Raw genomic sequence first — 21450 nt, forward strand, 5'->3', positions numbered from 1 at the left:
GTCACAGTGTTGGAACCTGTGTTTTGAAAGGTGTGGACGTTATACTCCTGGAAGTGCTAGGCTGTGGGTTGGGTTGTGCTGACGTAATCCTCTGTCTGCAGCAGACGTGTTGCAAAGTAAGGGTAGCTGGTATTCACGACAATGGGCCTGCAAAATCACAAAATTAATATATTTCGTAACGAGATAAATGTTGGTAAATACAAATACCTTGTCCATCCCTAGGTTAAGGTATAAGAAGATCCGTAAAGTTAGGAAACCATGAATGAGACTTAGTATACTGATGCAGATTTAAAACTTGGGATATCATGTTTCGGCTATGAGCATGAATATCCTGAATTATCGGTATACATCTTTTAAGCAATTAATCTATTCAAGCAAGGAGATACGTATTTAATACACTGCGCATAACATACTAACTGTAAAAAAAATGTTGGAAGTCGTGAGAAAAGTCTCACGACTTCCAAGACACACACACACACACACACACAATGACGATCACGAAACACTGATCATTTGTATGTGGAAATCCACAAAGAAATTGGAAAGGAAGATGAACGTTTCGGCCGCTTTATAGTCGTTATCAACACCAGGCCCAGGCTGTAAAGCGGCCGAAACGTTCATCTTCCTTTCCAATTTCTTTGTGGATTTCCGGATTTCCGCATACAAATGATATATATATATATATATATATATATATATATATATATATATATATATATATATATATATATATATATATATATATATATATATATATATCGTACCTAGTAGCCAGAACGCATTTCTCAGCCTACTATGCAAGGCCCGATTTGCCTAATAAGCAAAGTTTTCCTGAATTAATATATTTTCTCTAATTTTTTTCTTATGAAATGATAAAGCTACCCATTTCATTATGTATGAGGTCAATTTGTTTTTATTGGAGTTAAAATTAACGTACATATATGACTGAACCTAACCAACCCTACCTAACCTAACCTAACCTATCTTTATCGGTTGGGTTAGGTTAGGTAGCCGAAAAAGTTAGGATAGGTTAGGTTAGGTAGGTTAGGTAGTCGAAAAACAATTAATTCATGAAAACTTGGCTTATTAGGCAAATCGGGCCTTGCATAGTAGGCTGAGAAGTGCGTTCTGGCTACTAGGTACGACATATATATATATAATGTGTGTGTGTGTGTAAATCACGAAAATTAACACGTGATGAAAAATGTGACAGTGTCAGACCACGGACGAAGAATTGAAACAGGAATTTCCTTAAGTACTTTCGTATATTAATACATCTTCAGAAGGAATCTTTGTGAAGATGTATTAATATACAGATGCTCCTACAAGATTCCTTCCTGTGCCAATACGTACCACGCCTTGTTGGTCCTGGTACATGGACTAAACACTTTGATCTCACCCATATGGATTCTACGATTCCAGACGATTTCTTTCTCCATAAACACCTCGTTGATTCAGTGGACGCCTCTGTTACTTTTAACCCTACCCGTTTTGGTACCTGTGTCATCATTGCTGGGCCTTCTCAGGATGCACCTACCTGCTTAGCCGCATTACCCAGCATTGGGGAGACCCCTGTTAGGATTCCAAAAATGCACATTTAAATGACAGTATTGACACTGTTCTCCTCCCCATTATGTTACGACTGGTGTTAGGGACCTGAAAGACTGCCACGAGGATATTAAACATATCCTTGAAGCTCAGGGCCATTCTGTTATCCAGGTTGATACGTTCATTCGACCTCCTTGTGGTCGTCGTCATCAGCCTCTCCGAGTTGTGAAAATCACTCTTGATAGCAGGAGCATTCCACCTTCAATAATTCTTGCTGGTGCCAGATGCTCTGTTAAAGAGTACATTTCCTCTCCTAGACATTGCAATAAGTGCTGGAAATTTGGGCATGGTGCCCTCAAATGCACAAGTACAGTGTCTATGCCCCATGTGTGGGGCCTTGGGTCACTCTAAGACAGAGTGCTCTTCTCCTCAGGCACGCTGCCTCAATTGCGGTGACGCCTACCCTACCTTCTCCAACACGTGTATACACTACAAATTTGAGGAAGCCATCCTCAGTTTGAAGCACCGCGATCATTTGTCTTTTCCTGAGGCGAGACGCTAAGTCTGCCGTCTTTCCTTTTTCGCTAACGCATCTTATGCTCACGTGCTACGTTCCACCTCTCCTCGCCCTTCCCTCCTTTCTCAGTCTCACCGTTTTCAGGCCTTAGACTTGGACACACCCACCACCTCCTTCCCTGTTCCTTTACGTTCTGACCCAAGTGGGGTCCACCTCCTGTTTCTCCTTCTGGTGTTTCCTCCCTTCCTTCTCAGTCTGTCATGTCTCCTGTGTCTTCTTTCCCATCTCCCCCCGATCCTTCTTCCCAACCCTCCCCCATGTCTCTTGGCCCTCGTCCATCATCCTCCCAGCAATCTTCATGTTGTTCACTCCCGTTCTTCTTCCCCTGTTGAGACAATTGAGTCTGTCGCCCAGTACGTTGTTGCTGGCACACAAACCAAAGCTCTGACTCAAAGAGCACACCTGTCTCTGAGTCAGAAACGTAAGCCGGCTCCTCTCCTTCCTCCTACCTGGCAGGTAAGAAGGCATCATTTTCTTCCCCGCCCCCACCTCTGACTCTGTCACTGCGTCCCCTCCCATTTCGGTGGTCGGGCCCCCAGTCCCAGCTATGGAGGTTCCTTTAGCCCCCGGTTTTCTATCGGTTGCTGCCCTTGCTGAGGTACTCTCCCCCCTGTTGCTCTTGACCGCCCCTCTCCATTGTCTCCTCCTACTCTGGACCCTGTCCATTCAACTCTGGACAGATAATCTGTGCATGATTATCTGCTGGTTAATGTATTGATGTTTATAATAGTATATTCGAGGTTAATACCTGTTTAATAAGGTTGTAATTACGCTATGTGATGTGTGGTTTTGGTTCCCCAAATTTAATAGAAATCTTGTGTCCAAACTTTTACATTTATTTCCCAACAGTGAATGAGTGAGAAATGGTTGGGATTTATAAATAAAATAATGTGTCGAACATTGCCTTACTGTTATTGTGTTTTTTTCTTTTGCAGTAGCTGTTACCTGAGAGTGGTGACCGCAGGCGTTGTAGAGAATCGTCGTGAATCAGGAAGTTGGAAGAGTTGCAGCATCAAATGATGACTAGGCCAGCTGAGCAAGTGTAATACGAGCCTTGACCGTGAAACGCGAGGCTTGCATGCGGTCCATTCGTTTAAACAACGTTTCTAGTGTTCACAGACCCCCCCATTGCCCATTTGAAGTGGGCGCTGTGATATCTTAGTGTCTTGTAGTGTATTATGTGATATCCTGGTGAATTTGTGACACCAAAGTGCCTGATCTCTTGGTTTGTTACTGGTGTTTTGTTTGTGCTTGGTAGCACGTTATTTGGATTTTCTGATACAAACGCGGCACTCGTGTGTTGGTATATCTTCAGTGTATTGAAGTGTTGTGCTCTTCGCTGTGTACAAATGCACTTGCCTCTACCACAAGTTAAAAAAATATAACAGCAGTTGTGCAGAAGTGCAAAGTCTTATGCCTGTATATAGAAAACAGAGTTCAGGAAGGAACCGGAAAGATCAGGAGTAGAGGAGCGTGAAGGCGGAGAGCCAGAAGGGAGGCATATGAGAGTGGCCCCGTGGAGGAGGCTGGTGCAGAGAGTCAAGTGGACTCTGGGGGCGAGAGATCAACGCCACCGCCGCCTCCCTTCCCCATCATTGCCTACGCGTACACCCACGCGCAGTCACCGTGCTGGGTGAGTAGCAGCCAATATTATTTAGTTTAATTTGTTTATTATGAATTCAATACGTATCCTATGAGTATTAGCGGGAAGGTTGCAGACACGTAATAGGATCAGGAACTGGAGCCCACTATCCTTTTAATTCTTATGTTCGTATGTCTTGTGACAGTTTTTTTTTCAGAGATATTCCTGCGCGGGCCCTAAGCCTCTGGCTGGCCCACTAAGTGTTGCTTGTTTCTGTTTTACTTGGGCGGAGTATGAGTATTTATGACTCGTATGGTCGCTTCAGTAAGATTTTGGCCCATGTGTTTAACAACTTCTGCTCTGTTGAATCTAAGTTGAAATCTTAATGGGTTTGTAACTCTGCACTGTGTTAGATAATGTTCCGGGGGTCTGTCGGGCGTTTCTCCACAGTGCTGGCATTTCCTCTCATCTTCCGGAATCTGTAAGCCTATTTCCCACGCACATGAGTATCCAAGCCTGATGCGATGTAAGTGTACTTCTGTTGTTCTACTGCTCTCTTTCATTAAAGTAAGTGGTTTGTAGTTGGCTGAATTCGTATACCAACCCACATATCCTGATGTTGCAACTGCTGTGTTGTGGTCACTGTACATCTTTTGCATTGCTCTGTGTCTAATTACTTTCTTAATCTGTGATAGACTCGGTGGTATGTAAATGTCTACATTTCTTCTCCTAGTTGCAAGTTTTGAACCTCGTCTGCAATGTCATTTCCTATTATTCCCACATGACTTGGCACCCAGTTGATAAGTACTCGACGGCCTTGACGTTTGAGTGTTTGCATTAATGATATGACATTTGTGATCAGGTGGATGTTATCACGCATGTGTTCTTGTTGCAAGGTTTCATTGGCAGTTCTCGAATCTGTATGTATGATACAATGTTGTCGGTTTTCAGTAAGAGCATGTTCCAAAGCCTTTTGAATGGCTAGCATCTATGTTTGTAAAGTTGAACACCCATTTGAGAGTCTCGAACTATTAACAGAGTTTCCTGCCTTAATTGCAGCCCCGGTTTCTTGTCCCTGCTGGTCTACTTATCCATCTGTGAAGTATGTGAGGTTGTCAGATGCAAAGTTTGCTTCTATATGCATCTGTGCAATATTACGTAGCAGATGAGGAGTAGTTACTACTGTACTGACGGTTTGGTGCTTTCTTTTGATAATTACTTACCACTATACTATTGCTACATCATATGACTCCACAATGTAATAGTCAATGCCTGTCATCCATAAGTGTCACCTTTTTTGGCATTCATTTGTTATATACTATGAACGTTCTCATCTTGTTAGTTTACTTCTTCCTTAGTATTAAGTGTTGTACCTCCTTACACCTTTAGTTAATTTTTTCCTATTTTATAAAAAAAAAAAAAATGCCTGAAACGTTTTGCATAATATTGACTTCATTAATATGTGTAACTCCTGTCCCTAAAATTGTACATTACCCTTATGTTCTTTGAATACACATTTTTGTGATTAAACATGATCTTTATCATACCATTATCAGTTAAAAGATATAAAAGATACCCCCCCCTCCCCCATTGTGTCGGGTGGGGGGGGGGGGGACAGGAAGCCGATGTGTGTTCATACACGTTAGTCTTATATCGAGGTCCCCCACTCAAGGCCGAATTACTGACCCCGCCCATGCAGGATGTAGCCCCACAAGTTGACTAACTCTTGAGTACATACTTACAGCTAGGTGAACAGATGTATTAGGTAAAAGGAAATGTGTCCAACCATTTCTGTCCCGCCCGGGATTCGAACCCGGAATTCTTGATTGTGCCTTGAGAACGAACCCGACTGTACTACCGGGATCCCTTTATGAAGTCTGGGAAAAGGAGCTGGGATCATGATTAGTATTAATGTAAAGCCAAAAAATTATATGCATAAATGTTTGAAATAAGACAATTAGGATACTAAAATATTTTTCTAGAAATGTTATCAGCTCCAAACATCATCTTGTCTTGGGTCTTCAATGGCACCTAAACTGAAGTGTGTGACAAATACAGTTATATCTGAAAGAATCCCAGAAAGTAGTTTAATTAAATGAACATTCACATACAAATGACCTCTTACGGATGTGTGATAGATTTGCCTTAAATGGTAAAACCATATAGAAAAGAAAGCACTAATCCTTATTTTCACAAATAATGTTTAATTGACCAGGAACTAAATTATTATTATTATTATTATATATATATATATATATATATATATATATATATATATATATATATTATATATATATATATATATATATATATATATATATATATATATCTGCTACCCAGATCACAACCTATTAACTATTTTTATTTAAATATACAAAAGAATATCATATAAAAGTTTAATAATTGTTACAGAGTATGCATATTTAATAGACCATTAACAGGCAAAACGTTTCTGGCATAACTTAAAATAACTCGGTTGGGTTTTTTAAAAGTCTGATGAGGTAGACACTTAATATTAAACAAGAAGTAGGCTAACATATACTTACATTGTTAAAGAAATTTAACAAATGATATACAGCTTTTAAGGAGTGCATAACATTAAAAAAGAGAGTAGATGAACATGTGATATGGAGAAATACTTAAAATTAAATGTGATACGGTAACATATTGTTGAAAGATTTTAAAATAATTGACAGTACCTGCTTGATGGGGTTCTGGGAGTTCTTCTACTCCCCAAGCCCGGTCCGAGGCCAGGCTTGACTTGTGAGAACTTAGTCCAACAGGCTGTTGCTTGGAGCGGCCCACAAGTCCGTATATCCACCACAGCCCGGTTGACTGAACACCGGCACTTGTTGAAGAAAACTATCTATTTTTTCTTAAAGATGTCCACGGTTGTTCCGACAATATTTCTTATACTCGCTAGAAGGATGTTGAACAACCGTGGACCTCTGATGTTTATACAATGTTCTCTGATTGTGCCTATGGCACCTCTGCTCTTCACTGGTTCTATTTTGCATTTTCTTCCATATTGTTCACTTCAGTCTATTGTAATTTTACTGTGTAGATTTGGGACCTGGCCCTCCAGTATTTTCCACGTGTATATTATTTGATATATCTCTCGTCTCCTTTCTACTGAGTACATTTCGGAAACTTTGAGACGATCCCAATAATTTAGGTGCTTTATTATATCTATGTACCTGCTTGATGGGGTTCTGGGAGTTCTTCTACTCCCCAAGCTCGGCCCGAGGCCAGGCTCGACTTGTGAGAGTTTGGTCCACCAGGCTGTTGCTTGGAGCAGCCCGCAGGCCCACATACCCACCACAGCCCGGCCGATCCGGAACTTCTTTTAGAAATCAGTCCAGTCTTCTCTTGAAGATGTCCAAGATTGTTTCGGCAATATTTCTTATAGTCGCTGGGAGGACGTTGAACAACCGTGGACCTCTGATGATTATACAGTGTTTTCTGATTGTGCCTATGGCACCTCTGCTCTTCACTGGTTCAATCTTGCATTTTCTTCCATATCGTTCACTCCAGTACGTTGTTATTTTACTGTGTAGATGTGGGACCTGGCCCTCCAGTATTTTCCATGTGTATATTATTTGGTATCTCTCTCGTCTCCTTTCTAGCGAGTACATTTGGAGAGCTTTGAGACGATCCCAATAATTTAGGTGTTTTATCTCGTCTATGCGTGCCATATATGTTCTCTGTATTCCCTCTATTTCAGCAATCTCTCCTGCTCTGAAGGGGAAAGTGAGTATTGAGCAGTACTCGAGACGGGACAACACAAGTGACTTGAAGAGTACAACCATTGTGATGGGATCCCTGGATTTGAAAGTTCTCGTAATCCATCCGATCATTTTTCTGGCTGACGCAATATTTGCTTGGTTATGCTCCCTAAACGTTAGATCGTCGGACATCATTATTCCCAAATCCTTGACATGCTGTTTTTCTACTATGAGAAGATTCGATTGTGTTTTGTACCCTGTATTATGTTTCAGATCCTCATTTTTGCCGTACCTGAGTACCTGAAATTTATCACTGTTAAACATCATGTTATTTTCTGCTGCCCAATCGAAAACTCTGATGACATCTGCTTGTAATTTTTCAATGTCTTCAGCAGAGGTAATTTTCATGCTGATTTTTGTGTCATCTGCGAAGGATGACACGAAGCTGTGACGTGTATTTTTGTCTATATCTGATATGAGAATAAGGAACAGCAGTGGTGCAAGGACTGTACCTTGAGGTACAGAGCTTTTAACATCGCTTGGACTCGATTTTATTTGATTGACTGTTACTCTTTGTGTTCTGTTCGACAGGAAATTGAATATCCAGCGTCCTACTTTTCCAGTTATTCCCATTTACCTCATTTTGTGAGCTATCACTCCATGGTCACATTTGTTGAACGCCTTTGCAAAGTCTGTGTATACAACATCCGCATTTTGCTTTTCTTCTAGAGCTTCTGTGATTTTGTCATAGTGGTTGAGTAACTGTGACAGACAGGATCTTCCCGCTCTAAATCCATGTTGTCCTGGGTTGTGCAACTCAATGTTTTCCATAAAACTAGAAATTTGATTCCTAATCACTCTTTCAGACACTTTTATTATGTGTGATGTTAGTGCAACTGGCCTATAATTTTTTGCCAAGGCTTTACTCCCCCCTTCCCCTGTGCAACGGAGCTATATCTGCAGACTTAAGTGCTGCTGGTATCTCCCCTGTATCCAGGCTCTTTCTCCATATTATGCTGAGTGCTCTCGCTACTGGTACTTTACATTTCTTTATGAATATTGAATTCCATGAGTCAGGCCCAGGAGCTGAGTGCATAGGCATATTGTCAATTTCTCTTTTAAAGTCTTACGAGTTTGTGGTAATATCCGTTATATTATCTGCAGCTTTAATGTCATTCATAAAGAAGCTGTCTGGGTCATCAACTTTCATGTTGTTTATTGGTGTGCTAAACATAGCCTCATACTGGCTTCTTAGAATTTCACTAACCTCTTTGTTGTCCTCTGTGTACGTACCTTCATTTGTAATTAACGGTCCAATACTTGTCGAGGTTTTTTATTTTGATTTTGCGTATGTGAAAAAATATTTCGGATTTTTCTTTATCTCTTGTATAGCTTTCTGTTCCAATTCCATTTCCTCAGACTCATATGATTGCTTCAACGTTTGTTCTTTTCTTCGATCGTTCACGTCCTAACCAGAATTAATCATATCTACCTAACATTACTGGCCAATAATGACTTAGATAAGATTTCGGAAAAACACTTCCCTTGTGGTTGTAAACAGCGTGTTGATGGTAGAACACTAAATTTGATCTCCATAACACTTCGTCCAAGAGAATTATAGGAGCGGAATTTGCTCCAACGACTCGGTCTAACAAACAATGGCTGACCTCTTCCACTACTACTGACGCCTTGGCTCTCCTTGTCCAATGTCAATAAGTGATAGAAGGGTTACATTTACTTTATTTTGATACTGATAATTAAGTTAATTCAAATGAGATGTTTTTATGATGTAATAAGTCCAAAGACTACTGTATTTAAGAATAATTCCCAACAGAATAGCTAGTGAATTTATAGTACTATGTGGTAATGATATCCCATTTTCTAATGACGGAAAAGTCCACTACAAGCTACATTTTCTATGGGTAACTTGTGTATACAACACAGCAGCCATATTATCTGCCTATTGTATGAAATATTATTAAATGGTGTCGGGTTTTCCGATAGGGACAAGAGTGAATTTGGGATCATTTTAAATAAATAAACAAGCATCAACAAACAAAATGCTCACAAAAGGAATTACTGACACAGGTGGGAGACGAATATTTAACTTCCTAACGAACAGAACCCAGAGTGTAATAGTCAACAAAGTAAAATCTGGATCATCCACCATAAAATGCTCAGTCCCCCAAGGTACTGTACGTGCTCCAGTAAGTTTTCTCTTCCTCATATCAGACATAGGCAAGAACACAAACTATTGTACTCTATCATCCTTTGTAGATGACACTACAATTTTCACGACATTGAGGACACACAGCAAACCTCCACTCCAATGTTAATCAAGTCTTTTAATTGCCACAGAAAATAATACTGTTTATTGAGGAAAAGTTCCAGTTACTGCACTATGGAAAAAAGGAAAATATCAAAACGAACCACATATACAACAATCAGACCACACTATTGGGAGAAAAGCCAATGTAAAAGATTTAGGAGTAATCATCTTCAGGTTATCTTGAGATGATTTCGGGGCTTTAGTGTCCCCGCGGCCCGGTCCTCGACCAGGCCTCCACCCCCAGGAAGCAGCCCGTGACAGCTGACTAACACCCAGGTACCTATTTTACTGCTAGGTAACAGGGGAATAGGGTGAAAGAAACTCTGCCCATTGTTTCTCGCCGGACCTGGGATCGAACCCAGGACCACAGGATCACGAGTGCAGTGTGCTGTCCGCTCGACCGGATCATATTGGAAGACCTTGCTTTTGAAGAACTCAACAAAGTAGCTATATGACGACATCAACACCTTCGATGGAGTGTGGAGGTGTGGCAAAGTCAACGCCATCTACGAAATGCTCCTGAGCATACGTCAGTTAGGAGGTGGGTGGAAGATGATGCACTCTGGATGGATGGAAGATGACGAAGGGAGCCGAGCGGACAGCACGCTGAACTTGTGATCCTGTGGTCCCGGGTTCAATCCCGGGCGCAGGTGAGAAACAATGGGCAGAGTTTCTTTCACCCTATGTCCCTGTTACCTAGCAGTAAAATAGGTACCTGGGGTGTTAGTCAGCTGTCACGGGCTGCTTCCTGGGGGTGGAGGCCTGGTCGAGGACCGGGCCGCGGGGACACTAAAGCCCCGAAATCATCTCAAGATAACCTCTGGCGAGGGAAGTAACGATATCAATGCCATTTATAGTGTGCATCCAATGATATTTTATGTTTCCCGGTGAAAGGCTGTCATCTAATGTTATCCTTGTGCACTTTTTGTCTGACTAATGACTATTATGTCCACAGAGGTGACGAGGAGGGTCTATTTGGGCTCTCGAAGGTAGTTCACCTAGGGCAGTCCAGGGGCCAGATTCTTGAAATCTCTTACGCAAGCACTTACGAACCTGTACATCTTTTCTCAATCTTTGGCGGCTTTGTTTCCAATTAATAAACAGTTAATGAGCTCCGAAGCACCAGGAGGCTGTTTATAATAATAACAAGAGTTGAATGGAAAGTTTTCATGCTTGTAAACTGTTTAATAAATGTACCCAAAGCCGTCAAAGATTGAGGAAAGATGTACACGTTCGTAAGTGCTTGCGTAACTGCTTCGTGAATCTGGCCCCAGAACTCCTGACTTGTTCCTGTGAAGACAAGTGGCTGCTGTCGGTAGAAGACAGTATATTGGCTGTTGTACTTGTGCAGTGTTATTGTACGGACCGACGTACCCGGGATTTGGCCATAAGGAGTTACAAGACGACAATATTGGCCGTCTGTTGGGAAGTTCTGCTAGTTTGTTTGCTGGATACTTCTGCAAGGGTGTAGGTAGAGACCCCTTAGACGTATTATTTGTGACCCCCCCCCCCTGTCGGTGTGTTGCTGAAGACCTCTGCCAGTGTGTTTCTGGAGAGCAGACGTGGGGTATGACTGGCCCATGTTGAGTAAGGTGAACTCGCCGGTGTTATAACCATTGAACGTGGAAGACGTATACTTGATAATAGTGGACTCGCCGGGAATGGAAGAATACTGCAATTATAATAGTGTCCTGTGCGAAAGCGGCACTCTGTGTACATATGTGTATATATAGAGATGATAATGAGATTATATATATAATGTAATGAGAATATATTGGTGAAGGTGTTAATTAGTATTGTTTATCCCCTTTATTCCTTTCCCGTTTACTTGCTCCTGCCAATTCTTGATGACTTAAAAATGACTTGGGATGGGATCAATGAAGGAGACACAAAGGCCCCATATGAAGTGATAGAAATAAAGAACCCGGCTACTGGCTCTCACAGCACCGCTCCTGTGCCAGGTAAGTCCACTACGGGCTCACCATAGCCCGCGCTACTTGCCCCGCTCCTCTGCCAGGTAAGTTACGGGCTCACCATAGCCCGTGCTACTTGGAACTTATTCCGAGTAGCTGAATCTATAACAACAACAACATACTGGCTCTGTGAGGCTGTAACAGGCTGTCACAACTGCAAGAAAAAAAGCTGCATTGAAAAAGCAGAGATGTAACAGGTATGCTGAGAGAGAACTCGATCAACATCAAATACCCAAGACTTTTCAACACAGGCCCCTACACAGAGCAAAACTAGTCTACCTCTTGGTGTTCAAAAGAGAACCTAACTTGGAAAACCTTCATAAGGTACCTGGTCAACCAGGCATTGACTCTTAAATAAATTAGGCTACGAGCAGCCTGGTTGACCAGACCAGGTCACTGAGGCATTGCTCCTCAGAATCATAGATAAGTATATAATAGGTAGGCCAATTTCAGATTCACTATGCATTCATAGATTCAACAAGTTACTTTCATGATGAATTTGTTTCAGGAGTGACACAGACTGTGAGTAAAGATGGGGGACGGTGTAAACCAGCGACCGCTCAAAATAACAGTGGTTGGTGATGGTACTGTCGGCAAGACTTGCCTTCTAATATCTTACACCACTGGGGAGTTCCCAGAGGTAAGCGAGAAAAGAACATACATTCATTAAGTTATAAAAATACAATTAAAATGTTCAATTACAGATAAAACAAATGAAATGCAGCTCCGCTCTCACTGCTGGCCAACTGCCAGATGGTGTACAGTAGGGGGGGGGGGGAAAGAGCTTGGTATCTGAAATATGCAGCCTTTCATTAACAAATAATAGTGCCACTTATCAGACTTTACATGAAGCCACCATTTCTCTTGTGACCTCGATGGAGACAGGAAGCTAGCGCTTGTCACAGGTCATCCTGTAACATGAGAATAGTACACAGCAGAACTGCATTTTTGCATAGTTGGAATGTTTGGGTGCATCGCTAGCCAGTCGGTTGTGCACAGTTGGGAAACTGACACCTTAGTCAGGCGCTAACCAAGGGCCAGGTCAACTTTGGTATACGATGCCGTCATGCTAATCCCTGAGATTGCCTCTTCCACATCAAAAGGAGGCAAAGGATCTCGCATGCCCTGTTCAGCTGTGTTAGGATTAAGGTACGTAAGATATGTTTTAGGATTAATCAATCGACAATCAAACATCACTGTAATCTGTATCTGGACACATACTTATGGCTTTGAATTCATATTAATTAATTAAATTTCTTTAGTTTCCCGAAGATAGGCTTTCATAGACTCCAGAAGATTCGTGGCGACAAGGATGGTCACATCCTTTGACTGCATGACCTTGTTTTTGTTCAATTTTTCTAGCATGTCATTCCAAAGAATTGAGAGATTTTCAGGTTTTCCATTTTTCGCTCGATCCTACTGTATTCACTTGCTGTTCAATGTCGGCTGATAAAGAATCTAGTGCATGTTTTATTTTGTATTTATTTTTTTGAAACCCCCCATACAGAGAATGATGATCATCAAAATGTGCTGACCGTGTGTCACAGACGCTTGGCCACAAAATCTTTTCCTAAAGATGTCAATACATTCCAGCACTGAATAGAACCAGCAAAAAATGAACAGATGCTGAACAAGGTCAAAGAATTTGAGTTTGTAGACAACACTGCTGCTTTTACTCCCACCAAGTTCAGGATGTGTCCAGCACAGGGAACATAGATGGCAAACTCATTAAGTTGATGAATCCGTGCTTGCAATCCAGTATATCATCCAGACATATTTGAGGCATTATCGTCAAGCTCCTTCATTCATTCCCAGGACGCAGCCCGTAGTAGCTGACCACTACCTTTAATGTATCGGACAGTAAATGTCAGTTGATCTAAGTGTGAGATGTCGGGAGTAGAATCTACACTTATTTAATAATACTTTGACTCCTTTTACTTCTTCAAAAATAGTACAAAACCTGTTGACCCATTAATTCAATAAATTCCTCAAATATTTGCAGATAAATATGACGGATTCCCTTTTCCAGGATTTCTATACATTTTGAGATGTTCTTCCAAGAAAGGGTCAAATTCACTCGGCAGCTCTAGTATACCTAAATAGTTGCCATTTTTTGCTGACCCAATATGTAATCTGATTTTCCTCAAAATGGCAAACCTCTAGAGGCAGGAAAGTGAATTGCAGAAACCACACGTGTCAACACTTTATGGCAATATTCCTGCTTTGAGCGATGTTGCTAAAGTAATAATAATCCAATTTCTTTATGCCTTATCAAATATGCTGCCATGCACTTTGATGTTCTCCATTTTCAGTTCTATAATAACATTGCTGTGTTTCCAGTCATTGAACCCGAATGTAGTAAAGGGAATTCTTTCTTTGACAACAAGAGACATACAAAGCAGTACAAACGACTTTGGGATGGTGAATAGAGAAACCATTCACGTTTTACATACTCGTCATTCTGCAGTTCACGTTTGAACACATTGTTTGATAAACACCTTGCCTTCATATTCTCAACTCCAGCTGTTTTATACACTCTTACACTCTGCTCGAGTTTGAAAGGTTACTATCATGATTCTGACATGAGGTCACACACCCACTGAATGGGGCCGGTGGCTGAGTGGACAGCATGCTCCACACGTAATCCTGTGATCTGGGGTTTGATTCCCAGCGCCAGTGAGAAACAATGGGCAGAGTTTTTCACCCTGATGCACTTGTCATCTAACGGTAAATAGGCACCTGGGAGTTGGACAGCTGTTACGGGCTGCTTCCTGGGGGGGTGTGGGGAGGAAAACAATTAGTAACAGTTAATTGAGAGTTGAGAAGCGGGCTGAAAGAGCAGAGCTCAGCCCCTGCAAGCACAACTAAGTACAGTACCATAAATGAGTGGGAATGGTTAAATATCAATAGAAGTTATCTTGCAAGAGCAAGTGGGTCTTCTACTGATTCTTTTATTTATAAATTCTTATGTGATATAGCATTTGCATATACAATATATACTGTACTGTAAGGGTTTCATATTAAACAAGATTATATTTTGTACTGAACATAAATGAGGATATCAGAAGCCATAATTTCATGTACTTTTTCAAATGCATGATTTTATATATTAATTTCAGGAGTATGTACCAACAGTTTTTGACAACTATGCAGGGAATCACACTGTTGACGAACGAACCTACCCAATGATGTTGTGGGATACAGCAGGTCAAGAAGAGTATGAACGTCTCCGTCCTCTCTCATATCCTGGGGTAACTAATTTTACAAGTGAACTGGTTCCCATGGAAAATTGTTAATTTGTTTATAATGTATCGGTTACTATACCAGTTTGTTTCATTTTATTATTACTATTGTAATGTCTATATTGTTACATTAGTTTGTGACAGTAAACACAGTAACAAAATACAGATGAACCTCGACTTACGAATGCCCCTACTTCTGAATTTTTTGAGTTACAACCCTGATTTCGTTGGGAAGTTCAACTCTTACTTACGACCTTTGCCTCAACTTGCGACTTTGATACACGTATGGGTTGACCGAGCACGTGGTTCCTGGTGGCACAGGCGATCCCGCTTAAGTTTACCAGATCTCCCGCTTAAATGAGGATTGCGCTTGAATTCTTTGTATGCAATTTCATTGTTTTTCAGCTTTTTTTTTTTTAATTCTAACCATAACAGTAATTATATACCATGCCATGGGTTGCTCAAAAATTAAGTGGTGTGCAGAATGGGAAGAAATGCAAAGTTTTGTTGAAACAACAAAAACGAAGTCACCCCTCGGTTCGTGGTGGCCCCTTTGGTTCAAGATTGTTTTTCCAAGGCTCTCTTTCTGTTGGTATTGACTTCTGTGGGTCGGGTTGGTGAGCTTCATGCTCTCCTCTGGTGCAGGGGTTTCTGCTCTTTATCCTGATGGTAGGTTTGTTAGATTGCAGCCTTCTCCTCCTTTTCTGGCGAAGAATGAGACTGCCGCTTTCTGGATGGGTCCTTGGGTCATCGATGCTTGGTTGGTCAGGCCGGGGATGCATCGTGTGTTGTGTCCAGTTGCGGCTCTTTGCCGTTACTTGCGCGCCTCGGCTTCTGTAGCCGGGGATGCACTTTGGGTTGATCCGGCTTCCCTCGTTCCCTTCTCCAGGGCTCGGGTCTCCCAGGTTGTCTGCAGGGTTAAGTCTAGCCAGCCTGCAGTCTATTCTCTTGTCCACAACATTCGTAAGTTTGCTGCTTTGAGCAATATGTTTGTCGTCTTCAACAATATGTTCTGGGCTGACATTTGGGCATGGGGATTTTGGAGGTAAAACAGGGTCCCGGCCGCACATTATCTCAACATTCCTGGTTCTAGTTGCCCATGTGTGGCTTTGGGTCACAGGTTGCAGCTAGTTGTCTCAACTTAGAGTTGAGGTGCGAGTGGTGTCCACCTCCTGGGTAAGTTCCTATTTCCTTCTCTTTGGTGATATAGCTCCAGGGAGCTGTAGGGGCTTCCCCACAGAAACACAATGTTGAATGTAATGAAATGCCACTTTCTGGGTGAGCCCCGGAAGCTCCCTGGCAACCATCCCTCCCCTCTGGACGGTGGTTCCATTTCTTCTTGATGCTCGGCCCTCAAACTGGATGACTTGGGTAGCCGGCACGAGGGGTCCGGGCATCCACCCCTCTCCGGAGGGGGAGGAGCTGCACAGACAGGCAGCGCGGCAGTGATGTGTGACGTTTGCTTGTTTCCTTAAGTTGTCGGGCGAGTTCTGCCTCCCTGTTCGATTTTCGGTCGCATTTTCGGTTGTTATGCTTACCTTTCTGGGTGCCAACCTCGTCGATGGCAGACATGGAATGCCCACCAACCACATGGGGGGCATCTATAGGCCATTGGTACTTTTGTCTTTCTGAGGGAAGGGAAGGGGGGTCAGGTTCTGGCTCGTGGTTCCTTGGTAGGCTGAACTCCAATTGACTTATGCATGGACTAATATAACACATCAGCTATTGAGCCTCCGGGGCTCACCCAGAAAATGGTGTTTCATTACATTCAATGCTGTTTTTTTCTTAGAAGGAAGTACAACCTCTGGCTGGAAGAAGGGGACCCTTAGCTTCAGAGGAAAGCACACACAGTGCATTGGGAGTGATGTTTAGGTTTGCTCCGAATACAATTTCTATGTTCTTTTCTCCTACCACCCCCTTCTTTTTGTTTTGTTGTGAAAACAAACCACAAAAGTTATATACATGTTGATGTTATATACATCAAACTACATCATCGGATTTGCAGATGACACAAAGATTTATGGTAAAGTGGGAAATGATATTGAAGCCTTACAAAGAGATCTACATGAACTCCAAAAATGGTCAGAAGACTGGCAAATGCTTCTTAATATCAACAAATGCAAAACGATGCTTGTAGGGGCAAAACAACCCACGCCACAACTACCAAATTAATAGCATTGTATAACAGCAGAGTGATGAAGAAAAGGACCTTGGAGTCAAAATCCACCACTCTCTAAGTTACACAACGGGTAGAAAAAGTTAGTTTAGTTCATTTATTATGCACCCCATACCCATCTTGTGGTTGGTAGTGGAAAGGGTTACAGAGGCACATAATGAAAAAGCAGTCAGAAAAGTTAATCAAACCCATGGAATGATCAAGCATACTTTTAACTTTAGGGAAAAGATGGTTATGATTCGACTATAAATATCTGGTGTGGCCCCATTTGGATTACTGTATCCAAGCATGGAGACCTCATTTTCAGAAGGACATAGCTGCTTTGGAGAAAGTGCAACACCTGACAACAAAAGTCATTCTGGAGCCAAGTCATCTCTCGTATCGGGAACAGTTGAAGGCCACAGGGCTAACATCTCTGCAAACCAGGCATGATGGGGCAAATCTTGTTAAAACTTTTAAAGTACTGAACAAGTTAGAAGATGTTGATCTGAACAATTTCTTAAAAAGGTCAGATGTGACACAAACAAGGAGCAATGGTTTAAAACTAAACAAAACCACAATGTAGGACTGAGAACAAGAGATGCTTTTTCACCCACAGGGTTATAAACCCATGGAACAGCCTATCTACCAAAACCATAAAGGCCAAAACTGTGCTAAGTTTTAAAATTTACCTGGAAAAGATCACAGACAACTGGGGGGACATTTTGACAAGCTGCCTGCATCTTGTCCTCATTGAGGCCACTTGGGTTAGTGTCCCTCAGGTAAATCAGGTAAATAATACTGTATATTTTATTTATATATTTGTATCTCAGCAAGGATACCTGACTTAGTTTTATGAGAAGATTATATCATTAACTTCTGAGGAACTAGTGGAAGTTAGGTACAGCGAATCAGGATAGCTAAATATAAGTTAGTAATTAACATTGCTTTGGGATGCTGGGAATTCATTTACAAGGGATGTGTCAATAGCTGAGAAGACGGTGTTGAACCACCTATCAAAACCGTAAATGCCAAAACACGGAATTTCAAAATCCAGCTCGATAAAATCATTAGGACAATTTGGGGGGGGGGTACCTCTGACAAGCTGCTTCATGTCCTGATCGAGGCCACTAGAGATATAGTGGCGTTCAGGTAAATTCTTTTAATGAGAATTAGATTTAATATTTTAATAGCATATTTTTGTGGACAGTTCAAAATTGTAAGTGTTTATGTTCAAAGAACTATTCCTTTTTACAGACAAATGTGTTTATTGTCTGTTTTGCTCTGGATAACCGTGCCAGCTTTGAGAATGTTACATCAAAATGGTTGCCAGAACTCCAGCAGCATTGCCCTAAAGTGCCAGTAGTTCTAGTTGGTAAGTACTGTAATTTTATTTTATTAGTTTGGTAGAGAAATATATGAATATGAACCATTGCATGACTTAGAGGTTTTCAAACTTTTCATAAACATTTATAAATGTTTATTCAGTGATTGTTCACGACAGTAATTGCTTGCAGAATTCCATGGCATTAATACAGTATTTAGGACTTGCATAATGTACTGTATTATAGGCTGTGCAACATTATTGATAAATATTATATTACATGTGTGGGAGGACCTTGAAGTACTGTACTTGATAATACTTGAAGTACTGTACTTGATAATAAGAATAGTTCTGCAAGAATGGAAACTTAAGTGTCACACCTATACAGTACTATATAAATATGAAAATAATACTTTACCTTGTAATTACTGATTATTAAGCTTAACCATTCCACTATGCAAGTCATGCCTATTTTATGATTTACCTGAGTGCCACTAATCATAGTGTCCTCGATGAGGACAGGAGAGTACATAGCATTTTTTTACATTCTTGTGAAGCCACTAACAAGCATAGCATTTCGGCCAGGTCCTCAATCTAACAGATAATTTTAAGTATTTCTAGCAAAAATTGAGTAATGGTAGCAGGTAGGTTGTAAGGGAATTTGACGAAGATTAGTAGGTACATTATAGTAAAATTTGAAAATTATCAACAGGTACATTGTAATATAATTTGAGGATTATTTCTAGGTAATGTAGTAAGCCTGACGGCTGGCTTATGGGGGCCTGACAGCTGAGTAGACAGCGCTCAGGGTTTGTAATCCTAAGGGTCCAGGTTCGATCTCCGGTGGAGGCAGAAACAAATGGAGAGTTTCTTTCACCCTGATGCATCTGTTCACCTAGCAGTAAATAGGTACCTGGGTGTTAGACAGCTGCTACAGGCTGCTTTCTGGAGGTGTGTGTGTGTGTGTGTAATTACCTAAGTGTAGTTACAGGATGAGAGCTACGCTTGTGGTGTCCCGTCTTCCCATCACTCTTTGTCATATAACACTTTGAAACTACTGTGTAATTACCTAAGTGTAATTACCTAAGTGTAGTTACAGGATGAGAGCTACGCTCGTGGTGTCCCGTCTTCCCAGCACTCTTTGTCATATAACGCTTTGAAACTACTGACGGTCTTGGCCTCCACCACCTTCTCCCCTAACTTGTTCCAACCGTCTACCACTCTGTGAAAGTGAATTTTCTTATATTTCTTCGGCATCTGTGTTTAGCTAGTTTAAATCTATGACCTCTTGTTCTTAAAGTTCCAGGTCTCAGGAAATCTTCCCTATCGATTTTATCAATTCCTGTTACTATTTTGTATGTAGTGATCACATCACCTCTTTTTCTTCTGTCTTCTAGTTTTGGCATATTTAATGCCTCTAACCTCTCCTCGTAGCTCTTGCCCTTCAGTTCTGGGAGCCACTTAGTAGCATGTCTTTGTACCTTTTCCAGTTTGTTGATGTGCTTCTTAAGATATGGGCACCACACAACTGCTGCATATTCTAGCTTTGGCCTAACAAAAGTCGTGAACAATTTCTTTAGTATATCGCCATCCATGTATTTAAAAGCAATTCTGAAGTTAGAAAGCGTGGCATAGGCTCCTCGCACAATATTCTTTATGTGGTCCTCAGGTGATAGTTTTCTATCTAGAACCGCCCCTAGATCTCTTTCTCTATCAGAATTCTTTAAAGATTTCTCACATAATATACAGGTTGTGTGGGGTCTATGTTCTCCTATTCCACATTCCATAACATGGCATTTATTAACATTAAATTCCATTTGCCAAGTGGCACTCCATGTACTTATTTTGTCCAAGTCTTCTTGAAGGGCATGACAATCATCTAAGTTTCTTATCCTTCCTATTATCTTAGCATCATCAGCAAACATGTTCATATAATTCTGTATACCAACTGGTAGATCATTTATGTAGACAATAAACATCACTGGTGCAAGAACTGAACCCTGTGGTACTCCACTTGTGACATTTCTCCAGTCCGATACATTGCCTCTGATCACAGCCCTCATTTTTCTATCAGTCAGAAAATTTTTCATCCATGTTAGAAGCGTACCTGTCACTCCTCCAATATTTTCCAGTTTCCAGAACAACCTCTTATGTGGAACTCTGTCGAAAGCCTTTTTTAGGTCCAGATAGATGCAGTCAACCCAACCATCTCTTTCCTGTAATATCTCTGTTGCTCGATCATAGAAACTGAGTAAACACAGTCATTATCACAGTCAGGCTCTTCTGTAATACTATCATGGCTAAATAATACCCATTACATATATATTTTGACATTTTTAGATAATAATAATAATAATAATTTTTATTTAGGTAAAGGTACATACATAAAGAGATTTTACAAAGTTTGTTGGCTTTATAGATAGAGCTAGTACATACAATGCCTAAAGCCACTATTACGCAAAGCGTTTCGGGCAGATGATGATGATGTGGTTACAAGCTGAATAGTAGTGCTGTTAGTTCATGCTGCGTATGCCAGCCTTGGTTGCTCACTCAGTTCTGAGGCTCTCACACCCGGGAATGTTGCCCACGATTTAAAAAAAAAATGGCATCTGTTTATGAGAGCCTTGGAGAAGTTTGTTAATCCTGTGTAGCGGTGGGAGTTTTGAATGCTACGCTATACCTACGAGTGCCCTGAGGTGCCTTGTGCACTACCGATCTAGCACCTTAAACCGTGTTGCACAGTGTAGTGATTAATTCATGAGATGAGATTTTTTGACAGTTGTAGTGAAAGTTTTTATGGCATGACTAGGACATGATTGAATTCATTCCGAGTAGTCTTCTTCTCACACGTCCCATATTTGACATTGCCACTGGCCATAACTGCTTATTTAATTAATATATTTTAATTAATTTTCTAAGTCTATTACATATATTTATATTAATTTATTGTGTTATTAAAATTATCAGAACTGCTGTTTACCTAAGCACATTCACA

The 21450-nt window shown here is 41.1% G+C and overlaps 1 protein-coding gene across 2 annotated transcripts in view; it reads left to right on the plus strand.

Moving 5' to 3' along the window:
• The window catches only part of LOC123768597 (ras-like GTP-binding protein RhoL), a 51384-nt gene that overhangs the window by 18120 nt on the left and 11814 nt on the right, over positions 1–21450 (plus strand). Inside the window, exons 2-5 of one of the 2 annotated variants that reach the window (XM_045759234.2) lie at positions 3061–3758; positions 12243–12374; positions 14854–14985; positions 18389–18506. In XM_045759234.2, coding sequence (XP_045615190.1) covers positions 12267–12374; positions 14854–14985; positions 18389–18506 — 358 coding nt within the window. In that variant the 5' untranslated portion in view covers positions 3061–3758; positions 12243–12266. The remainder of the gene's footprint in view (positions 1–3060; positions 3759–12242; positions 12375–14853; positions 14986–18388; positions 18507–21450) is intronic. The other variant, XM_045759235.2, reaches the window with a different exon arrangement.

Source organism: Procambarus clarkii, chromosome 86 (assembly GCF_040958095.1).
Source record: "Procambarus clarkii isolate CNS0578487 chromosome 86, FALCON_Pclarkii_2.0, whole genome shotgun sequence".
Classification (NCBI taxonomy): domain Eukaryota; kingdom Metazoa; phylum Arthropoda; class Malacostraca; order Decapoda; family Cambaridae; genus Procambarus; species Procambarus clarkii.